General features: G+C 37.2%; 1 protein-coding gene across 1 annotated transcript; it reads right to left on the bottom strand.

The window, feature by feature from the left end:
- Positions 1–78: 78 nt before the first annotated feature.
- On the bottom strand, positions 79–22,150 carry LOC121408715. The gene is made up of 7 exons (XM_041600321.1): positions 21,805–22,150; positions 14,703–14,976; positions 13,534–13,667; positions 11,340–11,533; positions 8,175–8,349; positions 2,770–3,763; positions 79–2,034 (listed from the first exon to the last, which is right to left on the bottom strand). The coding sequence occupies exons 1-7, from the start codon at positions 21,844–21,846 to the stop codon at positions 296–298; spliced, it is 3,552 nt and encodes a 1,183-aa protein (XP_041456255.1). The 5' UTR covers positions 21,847–22,150; the 3' UTR covers positions 79–295.
- Between the last annotated feature and the right edge of the window lie 956 nt (positions 22,151–23,106).

The following is a 23,106-nucleotide window of genomic DNA, read 5'->3' as shown; positions in this document are numbered from 1 at the left end:
TGAAATTATGAAAATACAAGCATTGTTTCGGGGGATCATAACTGATGGAAGAGGAGATTCTAAGGTTTACATTGGTAGGTCATCGCTTAATCTCGGTTTCTTTTTTTCTGGGACGCACTGTATATTATATCCCTCCAGGATAAGGATTACTGCATCAGTGTATTAGTTTCATCAAGTTTAATGTAATATGCTATATATAGTGGAATGATAAATAAGATAAGTTTATGTACACAACGACAAACCCAAACAACTGGTGACAAATAAATCCATCGGGTTCTTTTCCCAGTGAGGCAGTTTATAAATCTGTGTTATCAGATATGTCATGCGGTATTGAGTATTTCTCGAGGAATGGCAAGAATCGTGGAAAGACATCTTTTTCGGCGTTCTTGCCAACGATACAGTCTAAGTGGTTATAACCAGGTACCATGAAGCATTCATAGTGCTGATCTGGATGACTTTCCTGGCATCTTTGGTGGCTACGTTGGACAGACTTCTTATCCCAACGACTGTTCTTCTCTCCCATGAAGTAAAGGATGGGAACGTTGAGGCGTGACATAGCTTCCTTGTACTCTGTATGCTCATGGTAGTTCTTTGCGTCATACTTGGGAATGAGAGGCTTGTCCCCATCACGGTTGCACAGCACCTTCTTGTTAGAAGACTTTGCAAGGTGCTTGAAGAGATCTTTGTTCGTGAAGCCGTTCCATTCGTGCAAGGTGTCATGAGTACTCTTGTTCAGATTACTGTGCTGCCAAGACGGCCGATACAAGAAAGTGACACGGTGACAAACGTGGCTGTCACAATGTTCCTTAGCTGACGTCACAAAGCTGGCATATCTGTCCGATATGACATTGAACACTCTCCCCATCCAGTTCTCGTTAGTGTCGGTGTACGCATCAACACCATCGCCAATGAAGTTTGGACCGGTAGTGGATGATGCAGAGGGCTTGACTACAAACCCAAGCTGAGATGATACAATACTACTGACTTTCTCTTTGGTGAGATAACCTCCAAGGAGTGAAGCAAATGCAACCAGGGATCCGACTCCATGGCCGAAGATCTGGACGCTGGCTATTTTGGTCGCCTGAAGAATGTGGTCAATTGCAACGGGAACATCGAACTCTGCTGCATCTATGACAGTGCATCCATTCTTGTGAGACGGCAGCGATATTGAGTACCGCATATCCAAGGACCAAACGTCAAATCCTTTTTCTACCAGGTACTCCACCAGATTCTTGTTGATTGTGTCAATAGTGAAGATGCGACTTGAAACACCTAGCCCATGAAGTAGTAGAATAGGACCTTTCTCCCCACCTCTGTAACGCGTTAGGACAAGTGGTACACCATCTCCTGCAGGAAGCTCCATGGGAACAATGTCATCTTGATCCATCTGTAGGAGTCTTCTTTCCCTCGGAGATGCATCGGGATCAAACGGTGTTGTGGAAGGACTGAATATGCCATAGACCTCCCATAGAGAGCCAGCGAAGAATTTGCAGAATTTGGTCTTCCATCTCAATCTCTCTTTGGCATTGTTGCAGTTGGTGACCTCGATGGTGGTGAGCTGTTTCATGAAGTCACGGATTTTGAGTTTTAGCTTACCTTCCCCGACTTTCTCTGATGACGCATCGGACCCCTTCGTCACGGTGAAGTTCATATGCGTCGTATCTGTAAGACCCGTTGCTAGGACACCATTCTTATGGATGCATTTTTCACCATGGAAGTAGAAAACGTGTCCCTCTCCATCGGTCAAGGTCATTTTGTAGATCATTTCTTTGGTCTCAACCCTGTCTTCGCTCTCTGCAAACAACTGAAAGACGCCATCAGAAACAGTCAGCGGCGTATTTGACAGTGCATCACACTTGACAATACCGAAGATTCCGGCGCGGTGGTTAGGATCGAGAATCAGCATGTGGTATATATCTTTCGATTCGATGGTAAGTTTGAAGTGAAATTGGGCCTTCTCGTTACCAATAATCAGTTTCCCAGTCATCTTCTCTGTGAAGCGGAATCCGGGTTTGGTCTTCCTGTATACTGTAGCTAGATTGAGAAGATAAAGAATATAACATAAAACAAGAAGTTAATTACAACGGCGAAGAATACTGTGTTTGCTCGATAGACCAGTTTGACATTACTTTACCGTCATTTTTTTTTTAAATGACCTTTCTTAATTTTCTTTTATTATATAAGCATAGGCAATTTTCAAAGCAAGATATTTAATATATTGCATGCTGCAGAAATTACATATACCAGGTAAGTAGAAAAGCACGTCTGTAAACTCTTTGAATTGTTTTAAACAGTCTTGATTTCGTTTCTTCTTTTACTTGGGCTTACAGGTTTGGAACTAAATGACACCACATAATTTTCCATAAGTTGTATTGACAGAAAATGGCCAAATGTAGTAATCATTTCTGAATGAATATAATTTTCTAACCCTTTAAATTATAATTTTGTCAGACCGAAAATTGCTCAAAAATGGGAATTTCATATACAATTCAATGCAAATTTAGATGTAGAATAGCCTATATAAGTGTAGTTTTTTTCTTATTGTTTTACCTCGTATAATCGATATTACGTTATTCGTGGCCATAGAAGTCCCGCCGACATATGCCACAAAGTTAATATAGAAAGGTCGTGGTTTTAAAGAAATTAGGTCTACGTAAAAATTGAAAATATAGTAAAATATAATTATATAGAACCTGCTTTTGATACAGAACAGTTCTATATATTATGAATATTATGAAATGGAGTCAAAGATGAAAGAACTTAGCCAACCTATGTTTCGTCTAGATGGATAGTCTATGGTCCAACCCTGTCTGTTTGCTAGAAGACGTATACATCGTTCAGCAACCATGGCAATTGTCAGTGTTGGATTCACACCAAGGCTCCTTGGCATGATTGCTCCATCAACTACAAGAAGGCCAGGGTAGACGTTGTCGAAATTGCCAACGAAAACTTGACCGGCATGGTTGACGACACCTTGCTTTCCAGACTCGCCCATGCAGCAACCACCAAGTGGGTGTACTGTAATGACACCCTTGGTATTCCTCAGCTCACTCAGCATACCTTTCCAGAATGGGTTGGGGATGTGATGTCCTTCCAAAGCAGATGTCAACTTCTTCGACCCTTCGAAGATCTTTTGAAAGTTATCTCCACATCCAACCATTGGGAAATCAACCGTGACTCGCCCACTGACCTTGTCATGAACCAGTTTTCCATCTGCAGAATCATGGCTCATTGAAAGGACAGATAAAGTGTTCTTGACGGCCTTACCAGATATGGCACGTAGTGCTTCACGTGTGTTGTTGCCATGAGAGAGCTTTATTCCAGGTGTGGTCTTGAGAAGTATTTTCAAAGGAGCCTCCCAAGCGACAGGGGGTGTCCCATCCTCAAGTACGTATCCGTCTTCCAGTGGGGCATTAGGGAGCCTCATATCAACGACAGATGCAATGCAAGGCCCTGGACCATGTCCTGGCTTGGCGTCACTCGTTTTGACACCGACGCATTTGACTTTATGTGCCGTATTGTAACTAAAGTTTACAGCGTCACCGTTTGTCGTGAATCCTTCTCCGAGTTTGTCAGAGAGCTGCAAGCCTCGTTCAGCAGAGTTCATCAAGATATTGGTGGATCCAAGAGAACCCGCGCCGAGGATGACAAATTTTGCCCGTACTGTCTGCTCGACCACATGGAAGACATCCTGGACCAGCACTTCGTAAAACACCTTCCACATGCCTTTAGATTCTTCACGAAGAACTGCTTTTACTCTAGCCTGTACGATCGGAAAGACAATAAGTAAAGAAAGTGTTTAATGCTGCATTTTCGACGGACTGAAAATGCATTAAAACGAATTATTTTGTTATTACGTTAAGAAGTTTTACAAGGTTATCTTAAATTCAAGGGCTTTTCTTCAAGATACAATGCACATATATCATATTATTTTGTGACTATGTATTATCTCATTTGCAAAATGAATCAAATTCACTCTGCTACATATTTAAATAGTCTGGATGATCGGTGCAAAATATAGCAAGAATTGTTCAGATTATGGTACAAGCATGAAATTTGGCTGACAGGTAGAGTAAACAGTGCTGACCATTTTTAGCAGGGAGTGCGAACCTGATCTCTCTTCGTATAGCAACAGTTGCTAGGTAACATATTTACCTTAGCAACCACCATTTTGTGGTGCTATCTTCATTTAAAAACAGCATTTTTACTTATAAGCGCTAAATTTACAATCACATATCAAGCAACGTTCCCATCGTGTTCAACAACAGTTGCTAAGCAACACATTTTCCATAACAACTGTAGATAATATTCCTGAATACCACATCTGGTAATAATATTTCAATGAAAATTGCTAGAAAATTGGTCAAAGCATGAAACCTGTGAGCTAATAAGCCTGAAAACATCAGAAGCAGTCCAAATAATCACAATATCTGCATAATAATCGTATCTAGGTAATAAACCTAATTTTGATCTACAGGATGTGATTTCATTTCTTCATACTTTTTACTCATACATGACAAATCTAACACACCAACAAAAGTCATCACCGGGTAATTGAAAGTTCCAACTATTAATAATTATTAGCATCTCGCTTGTTATGAAAATGTGACAGGGTATTATGATTGTAGTGGATGTACATGGAACACTGGGAAAGACACTTAAATTTTAGGGGAAGCTAAAATTGGATTGATAATTAGACTAATCGCTCCCAAATGACAAAGCTTCATTGGGAAGCAATGGCGATTAATGCCCCAAACACTTGTCAGTAAAGTTTTGATATTATTGTCTGACCTGAATAGCATGTACAGTAGACCTGAAAAGCCTCAAGCATCATTGACTGTATGTTCACTGTATAGCATGGACAGTAGACCTGAAACAGCTTCAAGCATCGACTGTACATGTACCACTTGTGAATATGTCACAAAGCAGTATATTTGTCGATTATACAACAAAATCTTTTAAAAGAAATTGCTCTCTCTTTAATTGACACTAATCATTAACGCCGCATCCTACAAATCATGAAGATGAAGCGGTAAAATGCAAGATATTGTATGTTGTTCCAGGTCATCAAAAAGTATGGATGGAAAATGGGAAGCAATTCGAAGGTGTTCGTACAGAGCTTTGCAGCCTGCTTAAAATGACTTCTTTCATCATTCTTGCCCATTATATTTGAGCATCTTTAAAAAAATAATTATTATTCTAATTCCAAGTTTACTAGATGCAATTGCCACTGTATGTATCTCTTTCATTGTATCATGATACTGGACACTTGATTCATTTATATAATTTACATGATATTTTGCGATAGTTTCTAGATGATGAAGGAAAATAAGTGATTTATATTTACACTGTAAGTTAAAAAAAAACTTGGGACTATGGGTACAATTCTAGCAAATGAATCGAACGTACATTTTATGTGTCGCACATGCCTTTTGAAAGTAGGGCATATATTTATTCCAAAATTTAAGTGAAGACTGGGTTAATCATAAATACGGGAAAACAAGACCACTGTGAAGCAAACAGTATGCTCGACAAAGAATATCAGAGGCAACAGAGAAATACATCAAGAAAGTTACAGTCATCATCCTCTTCGATGGGACAATTAATTGTTCATCAATCAAAATGTAAGAAACGTTTCTCTCCAAAAGGAAATTATATTGCAAGGCACGGTGGTAATTTCCATCTGAGTTGGACATGCAAAGAAGTATTGGAGGTATATGGAAGGAAGAAGCATATCAGAACTTAAAGCTACTGTTCTGTGGCCGAATATGGATCCCGTCCAGCCAACCTGATATCACAAGTGCTTCACATACGTAGGTGAGAAAGTCAATTGCGCATAGATCTATCAAGTCATGATCGATCTTGAAGCTGCAGAATCCTGGCCAAAATACCTGCAATTGGAACTAACTGGTCAAATCAACTTCTGCACAAGCTTTCAAGTCATGGATCCTGGAGCTGCAGGATTAACCCAGGTCAAAACACCTGGAAACAGAATGGACAAGTCCAAATCAACTTCTGCAGGATCAAGACATTATAGACCAATCAAATAACTGCAGGATCCAGGCCAACATGCCTAGAAACAGAACTGACAGGTCCAAATCAACTCTAGCAAGATCTTTCACGTCATGATAGATCCCAGAGCTACATTACCAATCCAGGTCAAACACTTGGAATAGGAAATGACAGGTCCAAATCAACCTCTGCAGAAGTCACAATTGATCATGTAGCTGCAGGATCCAGACCGACATGCCTGGAAACGAAACTGAATGGTTTAAATCGAATCTAACAGATCTTTTAAGTGATATGCTATGTCCTGGAGCTGCAGGATTAATCCATTGGTCAAAACACCTAGAAAAATAACGGAGAAGTCCAAATCAACTTCTGCACTAGCTTTCAAGTCATGATAGATCCCCGAGCTGCAGGATCCAGGCCATCATGCCTGAAAACAGAACTAGCTGGTCCAAATAAACAGTTGCAAAATTTTTCACGTGATGACATATCCTAGAGCTGCAGGAATGTTCCATGTCAAAACACCTGGAAAAAGAACGGACAGGTCCAAATCCACTTCAGCAGGATCAAGTCATTTAGCTACAGAATCCAGGCCGGCATACCTATATATTGAAACGGATCTGACGGGTCCAAATCCACTCTAGCAAGATTTGTCACGTCATGATAGATCGTGCATGGAGCTGCAGGGTTGTTCCCGGTCAAAACACCAGGAATCGGACCTAACAGGTCCAAATCAACTTCTGCAGAAGTCATGATAGATCATGTAGCTGGAGGAACCAGGCCAACAGGCAAGGAATGGAACTGAATGGTCCGATTCTAACAGATCTTTCACGTCATGTTAGATCCCTCAGCTGCGCACGATTGATCTAAGTCAAAACGCTTGGTCGAAATCAACTCCTGCCCGTTGCATCCGGTTTGGGAACGGCATGGAGAGCGAATATGATCTTCATCACAGGCTACGGAAGGGAGTGGGTAAACCAAGGCAATGTGTGTTGGCTTTCAAGTGACCGAATTGCTAGCAAGGGATAAAGTGGTATCCAAGCACTCAATTGAAAATGAACTTCTGGCAGGTTTAAGCGTTTGAAATAATTCTAAGCTTAGTTGACTCAATCAATTCTTGGTGGACATTCTTTAATCTCTCCAAGATCAGAGATATTTAGGTTGTAAATACTACCCATGAACTCCTGCAGCAATGTATATTATTATACCATTAATATGGAGCCCATAGACATCGTCTTTTGAAATAAGAACCGTATCATGAGGTAGTTTAATTTGTGCAAGGTTTTACTTTTAAGCTTATATTAGTACCTCTATGATTCACACACACCAACAATCTTACCTTACGGCCTTAACCATTGGTTGCTACAGAAAACATATTACTTAGCATTTGGTACTTCGCATGGGCATGTATATATATATATTTAGTATAATTGTTCTTGGGTTGTTGTGATTGGTTTATTAATGCGCTAATAAAAAAGATGCGATTCATATAAATTATAATCATAAAAATGATACCCTATAATAATTGGTTATCGTGGAAAATGTTACTTAGCGATGGTTGCTATATGGTGCTCATTTTTTCTACCTATTGAAACATTCATCACGTTGAGGAATCCATGGGCCAGATTTAATTTCTGAGCTATTCTGAGTAAATCATAATGATCTGAACTAAGATAAAGAATTCGTTGCTATGGAAGAGGGTCACCTAGCAACCTTTGTTATGAATAAATGCATGGATCAAAACTATTGTGATACACAGGAACATGCTTTAGATTAAAATTTGTATGACATATCGCCTGTGAAAATGTAACCCAAGCCCAATTAAGCTCAGTTACTAAGGTAGATATGTTACCTAGCAACCGTTGCTATGTTTGGTGAACCCACGTTGGCACCCCCTGCTAAAAATGTTTAGACTAACTTACTCTACCTTTGTGCCGATTTTCATGCTTGTACCATTTTCTGAACATTTTTTCTCACCAATCACATAGACTAAAAGTCAATTTTCTTTCCTACACACTCAGGACTCCTGAAATACTTTCAAAAGGAGGGAAATAGAGGGCTAGCTCCTTTTAGATCTACAGTGTGCGTACAATTTTATTTCGAATCTTATGATCACCATCCTAATGTATTTACTAGATTAGTGAATGCATATATAAACCACCCACCTGCGTGAAGATGTCAGCACCAAATGTTCTTGCGTCTGGCAGATAATTGAAGTTGAGGGTGTTCTTCGCCCCTACGTTGCACCCTCCAACACAATTGCCACACCCGTTGCATGCAGGCTGGGGTATTCCAAATTCGTTCTTCTCAGCATGTTTAAAGTTGACATATAGCGGCACCCTGTAATATAAGGGCAGATTGGATAATGTTCATTATGGTTGTATTGTGTTTTTAAAGGGATCACTATATTTTAACAATGTGAACAATATACTGTATAAGTCCGTGTACGTATTACATCATTCATCTGTTAACCATTGGATGCATTATGTCTGATTTAAAGCACATTATCTTGGCAATTTATGCTATTTTTGTAATGAGGAAAAATATTTCGGCTGATTATACCCGAACAGAATATGTATTTTCAAGAACCGACTTGCACAATGTCACCTTGATGGTCAACTTCCCACACATTACGATAACCATAGCTATTATTCAAGTAAACTGGCTCTACGGAAGACCAGTAGCAATATATATATATTATACAGTGCGTATCAAAAAAAAGTTTACACTTAGACAAAATCCTGTAAAATTACCCATTTGTAATATCATGAAGATTTTTCCACATTCTAACATTGGTACAGATCTATTTAAGCAAATGACGATGTAACTGTCGAAAAACATTCCCGCTTGAGTGAGCATCACTTACTTATGAAAAGTTAGTGAAAAATGATTTGCGCAGAACTTTGAAATAGTTATGCGAATAATAGTAGACCTTAATCATGAAGAACACGTTGAATTTAGCTAGTAAAATTGATTTGAAGATATCTTTTACATTTTATAACTTGTTTCCTTGCCCAAAACACTTCGAAGAGTTCATTGCGCCCCATCCCACCCCCAAACACCACTTTGCTTTACAATGAGCTGTGATTTACATGATATGGCTTAGGCTTGATTTTCATTTTGTTAATTATTTTCAAGCTTGGGAAAGTGTGGAGAAACAAGAATAAAATGAAAAATCAAATGTAAACCCACTTTAAATGATAACAAGTGGAATGCCTCTGGCGGTCTCACCTGCATCACGCGATACAATGTAGCAGCAGTGCTGACTTTGAAAACTACTATAACTCGCACAAGATATTCAGTGATACTTGGTACTCTTATTTCCCAGGTTTTTATAAACTAGACCAATACACTTACAGAGATATGATGGTAATTCAACAAATACCCCCAACGTGGCCAAAGTTCATTGACCTTACATGACCTTTAACCTTGATCATGTGACCTGAAACTCGCACAAGATGTTTAGTGATACTTGATTACTCTTATGTCCAAGTTTCAGGAGTCAGATCCATAAACTTTCAAAGATATGATGGTAATTCAACATATACCCCCAATTCGGCCAAAGTTCATTTACCCTAAATGACCTTTGACCTTGGTCATGTGACGTGAAAACTCATGCAGGATGTTCAGTAATACTTGATCAATCTTATGTCCAAGTTTCATGAACTAGGTTCATAAATTTTCTTAGTTATGATGATAGTTCAAAAACTTAACCTTAGGTATAAGGTTAAGTTTTTTATGTTGATTCTCCCAACATGGTCTAAGTTCATTGACCCTAAATGACCTTTGACCTTAGTCATGTGACATGAAACTCGGACAGGATGTTCAGTAATACGTGATTAACCGTATGGCCAAGTTTCATGAACTAGGTCCATATACTTTCTAAGTTATGCTGTCATTTCAAATACTTAACCTTCGGTTAAGATTTGGTGTTGACGCCGCCGCCGCCGTCGGAAAAGCGGCGCCTATGGTCTCACTCTGCTCAGTATGCAGGTGAGACAAAAACTTAGTGAAAAAATGCTGGAGATGTCTGATATAAACTGTTATTCAGACTTAATTATGTCCTCAGATCCAGCTGGCACAAAAGGGTAAAGGTTGTGCTTACTAAGTGTTGAAATTTTAATTTGGGTGGCAAAATTGTTACAAAATGCTTGAATGTATCCATTTATTACAACTGACAAAAAGTGCTATGGGAAATGTATGAGAAATATTTCGCAGGGTAAGTTTGATTTCGCTCTTTACCCTTGACACACAGTGAAAGCGAGCATTTCCGCGCAAATAGATTTCTGCGATCTTTACAAAAATGGAGAGTGCTCACGATCAAGTGTAACATTCTGTCGAAACTTTTACTTTCATTTAATATATTGAGACCCAAACCCAAAATTGTATGTGAAAAAATTACCGACATGTTGTATATTTTTTAATTCCCAGGGCTTTTTCAAAGTGTAAACTTTTTTTGATAATAATTATGCGCTGTATTGCAGCTGAATATGGCCTACCAGCCGTATGCTTTACTTTTTCATCCTTACCAGTTATTACTGTATTGCAACCGTGACCTTATCATTTTATGTTTTATGTATTCTTTTATTTGTACTCTGTATTATTTTGTTATGTTGTTATACGGAAATAAAACGAACAAACAGAACCTTTCAATATTGACCAGATATGAAAGTTAATAGATCAACATCGTATTAGATCAAGATCGTATTTTAATGCTATGAACTGGCAAATGTAATACGCGGAAATAAAGTATTTCAAGTTTCTGTTTCTAACAAACAAGGATGGCTCTTTATATCCCCATGATAACTTGAGAGGCCATCTTGATAGATAACATTGAAAATAAGGTTAAACAAATAATATACTCACTAACGAGGTTTACGTAATTAACCCCCGTGACAACTGCGTGAATATGACTAAGGTTATTCATCAATGAAATGGTTCAATATAAGGAAATATCCTCCTCACCTTAAGCAAGTGATATATTTTTTTGTTATTTTTGCAAAGGTATAATTAGTCATTCAAAACACAGCGCCTTCAGGAATGCCAAAATATTACATATCTTTACTTTCCATAAAAGGTGTAGGTTCTATATAATAAAGGCGCCTCTAAAGAAAATAGGAGAAAAGTTACGCATTTTGAAGGTGCTCCGGTGTAACAATGGATTACTTATTTCAAAGACAAAAAATATTAGCTCTTTCATGAAACTGGGATAGCTTTATTTTGAACCAGGAACTCCAAATACATAATTCACTAACTAGCGGTTTTCCTGGTCATTTACTTCAAACTGGTTTTTATAACTAGATAAAGCATCCGATAGAGAGGGATATTACCTGCTGAAAACATCAGAAACGTGTAAATCCTCGATATCTTTGATGAGGTGGGCAGCTCCTAGTTTAAGCGCTTTCATCTTGGAAAGTTCAGGGAAGTCATTTGGGTATCTCTCCGGTTTTAACATATCATATACATGCTGCCTGTCATCGCCATACATCACGGTTAAGTCCTCGCGAAGTTCCTTTGGCCAGCGCTGAAAAAAAAAGATAATGATTGGAGATAGTGTCTTACGATGTCTTATTCTTTAAAAATAAATGGACGATATATCATTCCAAATCTTTGATCTGTAGATCCGTTTTGCATGGTCACCGGGTGGCCAGGCACAGGGGTGGTGGTTTCTGCCCCTATGATTTTTTGTTAAATGTATGTAGTTGAAGGGGAAGTTTTTACCATAAGATATATAGGGAAGCTGCTCCTATATGACGTCACAAATCAAATAATTAAAAACTATTTTATCATTTGGTGGATTTTTCTCAAACCTTCAGCAATATATATTTTTTTCTTCTACTTTTACAATAAACGTTTTGTCAGGGTGAACTTCCCCTTTAAAGCAGGTAAAAGGAGGGGAGAAGTGAGAAAAGGTGGTGGAAAGTGAAGAAGGAAAAATATTAAAAAGAGAGGTTTTAATCCTGTAACTAATTTATTACCCCTGTTATTAAAGTGGAAAAATACCTAGGGCATCTTATACACTGAGGTTGTCTTTCCCCACCCCTTCCCATAAAAAATACACTGGCTCCGCAACTTATAATGCGTATGCATACCTCTGTAATACAACAAAATATACATTAAAAAAACAAAGGTCAAAAGAAAGTATCAATTGGTACACAGTTTACGGGTGGTGCTTTCCTAACTTCCAGGGGTAAGCTTTGGAATAACTTACCCCTGGCAGTTAGGAAAATACCATCCGTAAACTTTAAATAAAGGCTAAAAACACATCTATTTATTTAATAACAAGCACTATAAAGCGCAGTAGAATATATACGTTATCGAATAGTTTCTGTGCTCTATAAATTCATATATTATTATTTTATTATTGTTATAAGTAATAACACTGAAATGTTCACTTATTTTCAGCCATTCATCATATTGCAATGAAAATTGCATGAAATACAACGTCATAACAAACAGTTGTTCCTATATAAAATGTCGGTCGAGGAGAGTCGAGCTGTCCCTATTCTAAGACGGCAGTGTAACAATTGGGACATTTAGTAGTGAAGGGGTAACAAGACCAGTAAGTTAGATTTTTTTAAAAGTAAACAATCTGATTTCACTGTTTATTCTATAACATTTATAAAATAAATATTAAAAAAAATAATAAAATTTGTAAGTGATAACACAAAATGAAACTATTTTTTGCGAAACTATTTGACCAATATTTACGAAAGATAATTGACTACTAACTCATGAGGAACTAATGTTTCGGTATCTATTTTGTTTTTATTTCATTTTCTACAGCTCTCCAGCTCACCCCCTTCATTTCTATAATTTGCCCCACCCCATCAACACACTCTAAACCACACGCGCATCCCTTCACACACACTCCCAATCGCACGCACAACGGCGCACACATTCTCCTTGATCTCACTCCATCTTTCTTCCTCTTTCTCTCTCCCCCATCATCTCCCCTTTCTCTTTCTGTCACTCGCATTATCCTCCGATCCATCCCTTCTCTCTTGCATGGTACCCTGGTAATCATGGTTATATCACATTCTGCGAACATTATAGGATGTTTACGGTTTTAATTGCAAAGGCCACATCGAAAAGAAATCAATATTTGCTCAATGATACAATTTTTCAATCGGAATTTCACTTTCGCTGCTCTTAAGTGTCGCTGTTGAAAGAAAACCGATGTATTGTCAAGGAAATGAGTGTCGGATTGTAAATGATTACGAGTCTGTTTTAATAACAGACCTGACAACAATGAAAAAGAAAAACGATTGGGTTTAATAGTTGAACATGGAATAAGTGATACGTATAATAATGATAGTGGTATAGGCCTACATGATACCAATAACGTTTCTAAAGTGGAATATGGTAAATAATATTGATGAAAACAACAATGATAATGATATTGAACTGTTAAAGGAAAAAAATATGAGGATAAGGATAACAAAATAATGGAAAACTTGATATTAAAATTATAATAAAGATATTATGATGATATAATATCTCCACATTTATTGATATAATTACCTCATCATCAAAGACCCGGATGTCGCACTCGAGACCGACATTAGCGTTTATAAGAGACGTTCCTCCCAGTCCACAGCCCTGCAGAACACTGACATCCTTCCCGACCACCATATCGAAAAGACCAGTCTCTTTACCTGGATATCGATATTTGGTGTTAATATGTGATTGGCTGAAATTAAACAAAGATCGTTGTACCAAATCTATCGATTCTTGCCAGGCACTCTATCTTTGGCTTTGGCTTTTGATTTAGATTTGGATTTGGATTTGAATTTGAAATTCAAATTCAATTTCCAATTTCAATGTTCATCCCTGGATTAATTTAACCCTATCTAGGCCGGGGTATTTTGGGAGTTCCTATTGCCGGGGGGGGGGGCCTCCCAGGCCCCCCTAAGATCTCGGCCGTCGACCGCGCGATCGCGCCGAAAATTGGCACGCGGGTTGCCTGGAGCATAATCTACAAGATTGTATAGTAATTTATTTCATGCGAATCGCTATTAAGTGATTATGCTAATCTATGCGTAATTAGTATGCGAAATCATACTTTTCCCTTTAACTCCCTAAATAAAGCTCCAAATGTACTAATTTTTGGTATAGAAACTCTTTGTGGTGTCCTTAGCAAGTGTACATGAAAAAGATTGTGATATCAAATCATTTTCTTATGTATTATATTGTTTTTTGCAATTTCTTATGTATTTCTTTGTTTTTTTACCTTTTCTTTTTCATTGTTTTTTCAATGAAATTTGTTGGGGACTCTTCTGTGATCATAAAAAGCATAAAATGAATACATTTAGACTATAAAAACTAAAAATAATCATACATTTATGAATTTTGGTTGAAAACACAATTTGCATTGACTTTGTACATGAAATCACGTTTTTGAGCAATTTTCGGTCTGACATGCACTTACATAATGTTGCGTAATTTCGGAACCACGTACCCGGGTGACGCAAATTTGGTCTCAAAAGTTGCGCAAGACTTGAAAGTAAAAAGTCAGCGAGCGGCGCGGTCAAAAAAATTCGCACGACGAAAATATCACGCGATTCGTTGAGGGGGGGGCCTCCGAGGCCCCCCCCCCCCGCCTAGATAGGGTTAAGTGTGTTTTTCTCTTCTTTTTAATTTGAGTGTGATGGTAATTCGATTTCAAATTCAAAATTTGCATTATTCCTCACCAAAGATGGCTTTATGTCCCGGTCTTGTCACCTGCAGCTCGTTGACAGATTTGAGTTCGCTTTCTGGGAAGTCTCCTGGCCACCACTCCTTCCCTCTTTCTAGTACGCAAACCGACTGACCGGCTCTAGCACACCGACTAGCAGCAATAGACGCTCCGTAACCGGATCCGATAACCACCACATCGTACGTGGCTTTTATTTCGGTTAGCGGGGATGATAGCCGGTATGTCGAGTAGTCGTATTTTGTGGTTGACGGTTTTATATTTGGAGATCCCTGTTTGAAAGATAATGAAGGGATACATGATCAAATTGAAATGAAAACAACATTCTCGAAACAGTATCGTCTGTCAAAGAGTGTCCATGCAGTGAGCAAAGTATAAATATTCGAATAAACGACACGTTTACGTTGGAATTCATAGTCTGGAAATGAAAACAGGTTATCAAAAAAAAAAAAAAACCTGGAATCGAAAAAACAAAAAACAATGAGTGAACTATTAATTTGCATATAGGTGGAGCAAAAAAAAGAAAGAAGGGGGAAAGAATGAAAAAGGGAAAAGAAGGGGAAAGAGAGGAGAAAAAATAAGAGGAAGACGAGAGAATGAAATAAGGTCAGAGGAAGACTTGGATTTTTTTTTTAAATCTTTCATGTCACTATATATAATTTTCCGCTAGCGCTTCGCGAACTCATTGCGTCTGAGATGAGATAGGGCTACATATCTTGCTCGATAGGCTGATCTATCGAGCTTAAAATATCAAGTTTTAAAGTCAATATACAAAACATAATTCAACTCGGACATCAAGCCTTCATTATTTTGTTTGATTTACAAATTGTTTTTTTTTGTGCTCTGGTGTGAATATAAGCATTTTTAGCTTGCGCTGTGCGCTCGCGTTATTTGATTTGCCAAGTACCTACATGTATTTTCTTTGTGTCTTCCATGCAGTCCTCAAAATATCCTTTCTCATGTGTCTGATTGTCAAAACGTAGGCCTTTAGTATAAAGAAGCGCTGCACGGTCGCATTTTGATTGTTGAGTTATGTATACCTCTAGATTAATTCTATAACAAAACAACTTAAAATCCCCTTTTTATAACGCTTTATTGAAAATCGATTTGCGTTCGCATTGATTGTTAAAATAATTAATCCATGATTCCTATTCATAATAACAAAACTGCTTAAAATGTCTATTTGTCAGGCCTCATTGTCAACAAATGCACGCTCTCATGCTTATTAGATTAATAAATAACATTTTCATAAATTCCTAATAACCAAAATGTCCCTTTTCAGAATGGAATATCGACGAGGAAGAGGAATAGGAATATATTTATCATTTCATATGATGGCAAATTGTCTTCAGAATGAACCAGTCCTAGGTAAAAAAAAAAAATGGTCGTGCTTAGCGCTCACATCATTTATCAAGTGCGATTCACATCCATTTTACAATATTCCTACACAACGCATAGTGCTAAAATTTACCCTTTCCAGATCGGAATATCAAATATTTTTAGCTCACACTTCGCGATCGCATTATTGATATTCATGTAAAAAAATATGTATTCAGAATGCCAAGATTCTGCCTTTCTCTAAAACACACGCACGCATGTTTATTGAGCCTTTTCTTTATTTAAAACGGACTTCCAGTTTAAGATCAGAATATCATAAAATTTCTGCTTGCGGTTTGCGCTCGAATTGTTAATGTAGAAAGATACCAAAATACCCATAATTTTTCATGAATTACAAAACAGGAGTAAAATGTCCCCTTTATAGGTCTGAAATCTCTTTTTTTCACGCTCGCGCTTCGCGCTCGCATCAATATTGTTTTAGTTATATGACTATCCCGTTCATGAGTACAAAAACTGCTTAGAATGTTATTTTTTTTAGGTCGGAATGTCATAAGATTTTATTTATTCTTTTGAAATATACATCGTCTTAAAGGGTAACTGCAAAAATTCCTTAACACGTCCCTGTTAGCTCAGGCTAGAATGCATCGCGCTCCGCGCTCGAAGTAATTATCTAGTTACATACACATTTTGTTCAGTATCACAAATATTGCCTAGAATTTCCAATTTTCAGGACAAAATACATGAAATTTCCAAAAAAAATTGCTCGCGCTTCGTGCTCGCACTAAAAAAAGGACTTACATGTATGAGATTATTACACATTTAGAAATAAAAGCTAAAGAGTGACTGTCACGACTACCCCAGGCCTAACAGAAACAAAATACAAGTTTGAGTGGCCGATCCGGGAAAGCATGGGTAAACATTTTATTCGCCCCCCCCCCCCCTGAAAATATAACACGGAAAAATCACTGGTATGCAGGATTAGGAATGTGTTAAAAGCTAGATGAACATTATCATAGGTAAAGTCTATTTCAACAACAAGGTGATTTTAATAGAAAATGGCCATTAAACATAGTTGACCAGGTAAAATAATCTAGACAGATAATTTTATCAAAATCGGACGCTAAATAAGAGGGTTTTACAAAACATACTAGTGATGATAATGCAAATTAGTGCAATCCTTGTACATTCGATATCTATTTCACTATTCCATATTTCATTGAATGAAATCTATATATTAACTGAATAATTCATTTCTTAAAGATTTGACAACAACTAATCAGTCAAGACATATTTAATGATATAGGAGTAATGAAATAGGCATGTTGGCTATTTCACATTTATGATAAAAATCACAAAAAATACATCGTAAGTGTGACGTTATCGGCTCTCCTATTTGAACACTGGGCTTTAAAAAATCCCCCCCCCCCAAAAAAAAAAAAAAGAAATCATAACTTTCTTCTGTTACATGTTTTCCTTTGTTTCAATGAAATTATTTTCTTTTTATTTTGGGTGAGCATTGCCTTTAAGAAAAACGATTAATTTCGGTAAAGGAATAACGGGAGCCATTCTAGAACATTATGACAAATTGGCATCCATGATCCTGTGTCACCGTAGGAACAGGATGAGCGTCAAGACTAGCCATTAAGGCTATGTTTAGCCTACGTAATTGTTGACCTACTGAAATTAGTGAATACGATAATGGCTAAACAAACAAACATGAAATCACCGTTTGAAGTGATATTTTCTAACTTCCTCATTTTACTTAAACGCCATGCTAAGCTCATTTAATTGAGTTTTTTAACATAACAGAGTATCTTATCTTGTTTAAAAAAACTAGCATGCACTTCAAATGAATTAGACTAGCCCCCCCCCCCCCCCCCGTATACACACACGCATAATGAAGCTTCATTCGATCGGGAAAAAGTTCCCCCCCCCCCTTTTACTTGTCTTTCTATCAGACAATGGTGGATCTTCTCCAGCCCAATACGTCTATTATTTCATTATTACGTATAGGAGAATTTACTACTTTTGCTGCAAACTATTTTTCATATTTTCTTTATGAAATTAAACCCCACCATTATTTTGTTCATCAAATTTTGTCCCCAAAAGTGTGGAATTTTATTATTCGATTAGAAGACCGACACTTGGTAAACCATGACTTCAATACTGAAATCCTTAATAAAATAAAATTATTGCTCTTTGGATCAAAGCTGGCATCAACTGCTATCAAATGAATAGTTGACAATCGTGAACCCTACATTTTTAAGCATGGAATAACATTGTTTGCCTTTTTAAATTAAGCATGCCCGCGACAATAAAAAACATTATCATAAACTTAGACCCATTATCTGTGTTCAGAACGGAACGAATTGATTCTTATGTCAGTGTATTTTTGTGAAAGGACTTTGGACTCGGCGATTTGAGTTTATGCAAATACGTTTCTATTGTGTCAATAACACCATGGATCCCTTAAGAATGAATTTAGGATCCCTTGTTAATGTTCTATCTAGTGGGCCTACCAATTCGCTTAAACGAGACTTAAAAAGATATTGAAAAGGGCTTCATCCATTTTTGCTTCTTTTTTTATCAAAGTGAGGACAAGTCCTCTCCAACGAAAAGTTTATTTGAATAGAGGAAAATCAAACAAGCAGAACACTGAAAATTTCATAAAAATCAGATGTAAAATAAGAAAGTCATGGCAATTTAAAGTTTCGCTTAATTTCACAAAACAGTTATATGCACATCCTGGTCAGTATGCAAATGAGGAGACTGATGAGGTCACCCACTCACCATTTCTTTTGTATTTCATTATATGAAATATGAAATATTCTAATTTTCTCCTCATTTTCAAGTGAAACAATCACTAATTCCCCCCTAACATGTGGAATTAGCATTGATTAATACTATATGGTTCAGTCAAGTTGGTCCTTATTGTCAATCTGTAAAAAAAATGAAATATGGTATTATTCGAACAATAAAAAACAACAGAAATAATGAATGAGGGACATCATCAATTCTCTCATTTGCATGTGACTAAATTGTGCATACAGGCTATATCTGTTATGTGAAAAATAAGAGAAACTTTAAAATGCTATAACTTTCTTACATCCGACTTTGATGAAATTTTCAGCATTATGCTTACCTGATTTTTCTCTATTGATTAAATTAAAATTTGTCTGAGGTGGACTTGACCTTTACTATTTTTGGATACACACTGCATATGGGCTTTGAGGGGACCGGATACGGAAAATGGGAAAACATGCAGAGTTTTCAAAAGCCACTTTATGAAGTATGAAGAAATAATTTTTTTAAAAGCAAATACACGCTCATTGATTCCTAATGTAACTGATTTTCAGTTCGCGAAAAGTATTTTATTCTTTGTAAAACTAGGGTCGGTTCTTTTTCCCCGTTTATAAAAATTGTGATATTGGAATTAACCGGATTTGTTCTATTTCTGAACGATTACAGTTCATCATACCCGGTTGACCTAAAGGAAGAAGACTTTGGGCATATCCGGTTGCTTTTCAGGAAAATTATTTTCCGAATCTCTAATTTTGTCATAAATGCTTCCCATTTATTCGTACATGAGTGTCTGTCTATTATGATTAATCTCCGGTACTTCTCTTTCCCCATACGATTCGAGCCAAAACATTTCTGATCTCTCCGGAACCGAGATTGCGAACCGAGTTTCCTTTATTGTATGAACTACCTTTTTCTGATTTGGGTTTATTGAAATGTTAAATTCGGCAGTCATGGCAGTCAAAGCCCAAAAAGACTCATATGTTAAGCAACACCATAGACATATTCACTGGTTCCATGGTAACACAAAACAATGGGATTTATTTAGCAGTATATCCTTAGACATTCTTAAATCTTTATTTCCGATAATCTTTTGAGCTTGAATAATTACAAATCTCTTAGTAGACTTAAAGTCCCGGTAAGAAAGGAGAAGTCGATTGACATGATTGATGCACCATGTCATTGAATGCATGAAAAGATTTAAAGGTATACTAAAGGAACGTTGTAGGACAGGAAGGTTATAGTTTACAAGAATGCTTCCGCAGGAAAGAAACATAATGATACGACATGGCTGCAATTAAAGCCCATCTGAAATTTCGCTTAGGATCAGTATCATCACATGTTCCAATCCTACAAAAGAATAATGACCATCATGTATTTCACTTACTTTTTTAATAAAAAAATGGGTTAAAAGGCTTTAAGATTTTTTTCTTCCAACACAATATTATTTGTATTGTCCCCAAGCTCTTCAATCTATAATTATTCGAATATAGGCATGGGGCATAATTACCGATTGCGTTCTGAAAGGAGACATTGATAGGTTGATTTTGTTCCTACGGGACATGGAGATCGACTCTCTACAACGCAACGATTCCTTTGAAAATACAAAGAAAATCACAATACAAAGCTCAGAGAGCTGAGCCTGAGAGGTTTGTGTCGAAAGTTGGTGGATTCGCCTGGGACTAGGCCTAGCTGATCATTCGCACCTGACGATCAATTGCAAATGTGTCGTTTCAGAGTCAAGAGATTCCGTTGCTGTCCCGGGCCGGGCTTGCGCAGGATTTAAAAGGGGAGGGGAGGGGTGGGTTCAAGCTGAATGAAATATTGACAACCTACCCCCCCCCCCCAAAAAAAAGGGACTTCACCACCAAAAAATTGACAGGCAAAAAAAGTCTTCTATTCTTTTCTTTGCTAGTAGGTCCATGAGATATCTGAAGCTAGCCTGTGTAAATAATGTTTATTTTTTACAGAGTGGAATTTTTCATCAGTTTCTTTTGGAACCCAGTATATAGAAAGAAGAAGGAGGAGAATGAGAAAAAGAAAGAAGTAAAGAAGAAGACAGAAAGAGAAAGAAAGAAAGAAAAAAAAGAAAAAACAGAGAGAAAGAAAAAGAAAGGAAGACAGAAAATATGAAGGAAAGAAGGAAGAAAAGAAAGAAAGAAAGATACAAGGGGAGGGGGGAAATATGAAGGCTGATAAAAGAAGAGGAGGCGAAGGATCTAGGAACGGTAGCCTTTTACAGAACTAATATCGCGAGATTGTTTAAAAAATCAGCGTGGTCCACTTATCAATTACAGCTCGATAAGCAAGTGATTCTAATAGTATTTACCCGAGGTCGAGAGTAAATTTACTCAAGACACAAAAATATTCTTCTGACATCATGCCTAGCAATAGTCATTATCACAGGACTAACTATGTATGTGAATAGAATTACAATGGTCAAAATGTGCAATAGACCTATACTTAGTTAATGATTGAAATTCGACGAAGGACACTATCATAATGATAACTTCAAATTAGATCCGGGGTAAAGTCAAATCTTTAATCTATGAAGTTGGATACTATTTACGACAAATGGTTGATATAATGAAATGTGTTTTCCGTCACGGAAAGAAAAAAAAACAAATCTATATTTCAACAAAAGAAGACTTAATAAAAACGCTGTGAGAGGACATAATCTTCCATAATCTTTCATAATCTTTCTATTCACGGTCGTTGGATACATGTATATGATTAAGAACTAGGTTTATGTAACTGCCTGGCTCTTTCCACACAATGCAAGCAGAGTCACAATCAATATATAATTTATATATATATATATATATATATATATATATATATATATATTTATATGAAAAATTTGAGAAATTTACATTCCGCCAAAAGGGCGCCAATCCAAATAAGGAGTTACCCCCTTGATCATGTAGATCCCCTGTTGATCAAACTACCAAAAACTGACTTACCCCTCTTTTGGGTTCTCGACCATTCCTCTGAAAGTTGGCCATGTTGTCCTCAACTCCGTTACCTGGTCTTACGTGGTTCTATGACTTCGGTCCCACTCCTACATGGAAAGCACACTTAAAGACTTGAGTAATAAAATGGTCGTTGGATAAATAAGAGCTAGATTTATGTAACTGCTTGGCTCCTGCCACACAATACAAGCAGAGTCCCAATCAATATCCTTCTCAGTGAGAAAGTAGCGAGCTATATCAACGAGTTGTGTATCCGCATGATCTCTCCACATGTGTCGTCTAAACCTGGTCGACCGTGACAGTGTATACAATAGACCAGAAAGAGAGGAAGAGAGGGAGGGAGAGGCCGGAGGGGGGGGGGGGTGTTCGAGGAGCTCAAATGTTTGTTCTGTGTTGCAAATTATCAATAAAAACCAGGAATTAATGGCTATAATTTTGCTCTGTAAACTTTTAACGACGAACTGCGCCTCTGCAGTCAGCATGCTGACTTCCTAATAAATGCGACCCATGGACCACATTGGCTCCATGCATAGAACTACTGGCGTTGAGAAAGTGGAAAGAGAAAGAAAAACTCAGAAATGCGGAAATGGGCGCTTATATAAGTAGGCGGATCCTGTACATGGTCCACCAAATTTTGACATGCTTTCATTATAACCAGACTTCCAGATCGTTTCGCATAGTGCGGAATTTCGGTATCCATGGTAAACAGAGTAGAGATAGGTAAAGTTAGAAAATGTGATTCGAATAATGGATGTAATTGCATAATCTCTAAACCTGAAGTTATAAAATAATACTTGGTTAACTCTTTGCACGCTGAATTTTTTTTTGTGGGGGGAATAATTAGGACAGTTGTTTCCATGTTATTTTATTTTCCTGGAGATATCTTTATGACCCTTGTAACTTAGTATTATTATCATTATGTAGATGTTATCCAAGAACTATTGCCTTTTATTAGCTTATCTAATTTGAAGGCATAAAGGGAGAAAAGAAATTATTACGACTGTTGAATTTTATTGTACGAATCTGCAAAATCTAGTCAGGAATGGCCATTAGGGCATTTAAAAAAAATATCACCAAAAAATTGTCGAAAATATCCAATAAAAAAACCCTACAATCTTGGCCCAATCCCGTGTCGGGTGTGAAAAAAAGTAATCCTGCAGAGTTTTTGTCAATGTCAGAATGTCGCAAGTACTCTTTCCCCTGATTCACCTATTGTATCTTTTGAACTTTGCCTTGGTATGTCAACCTCTTCTCGAAAATTAAGAGACAAAATGTGAAGGAAAAGAAATAAGA

This window comes from Lytechinus variegatus, chromosome 2 (genome assembly GCF_018143015.1).
Source record: "Lytechinus variegatus isolate NC3 chromosome 2, Lvar_3.0, whole genome shotgun sequence".
NCBI classification, from domain to species: Eukaryota; Metazoa; Echinodermata; class Echinoidea; order Temnopleuroida; family Toxopneustidae; genus Lytechinus; species Lytechinus variegatus.
Note: the sequence above shows the minus strand (reverse complement) of the source record. Positions and strands in the feature narration are given on the sequence as shown.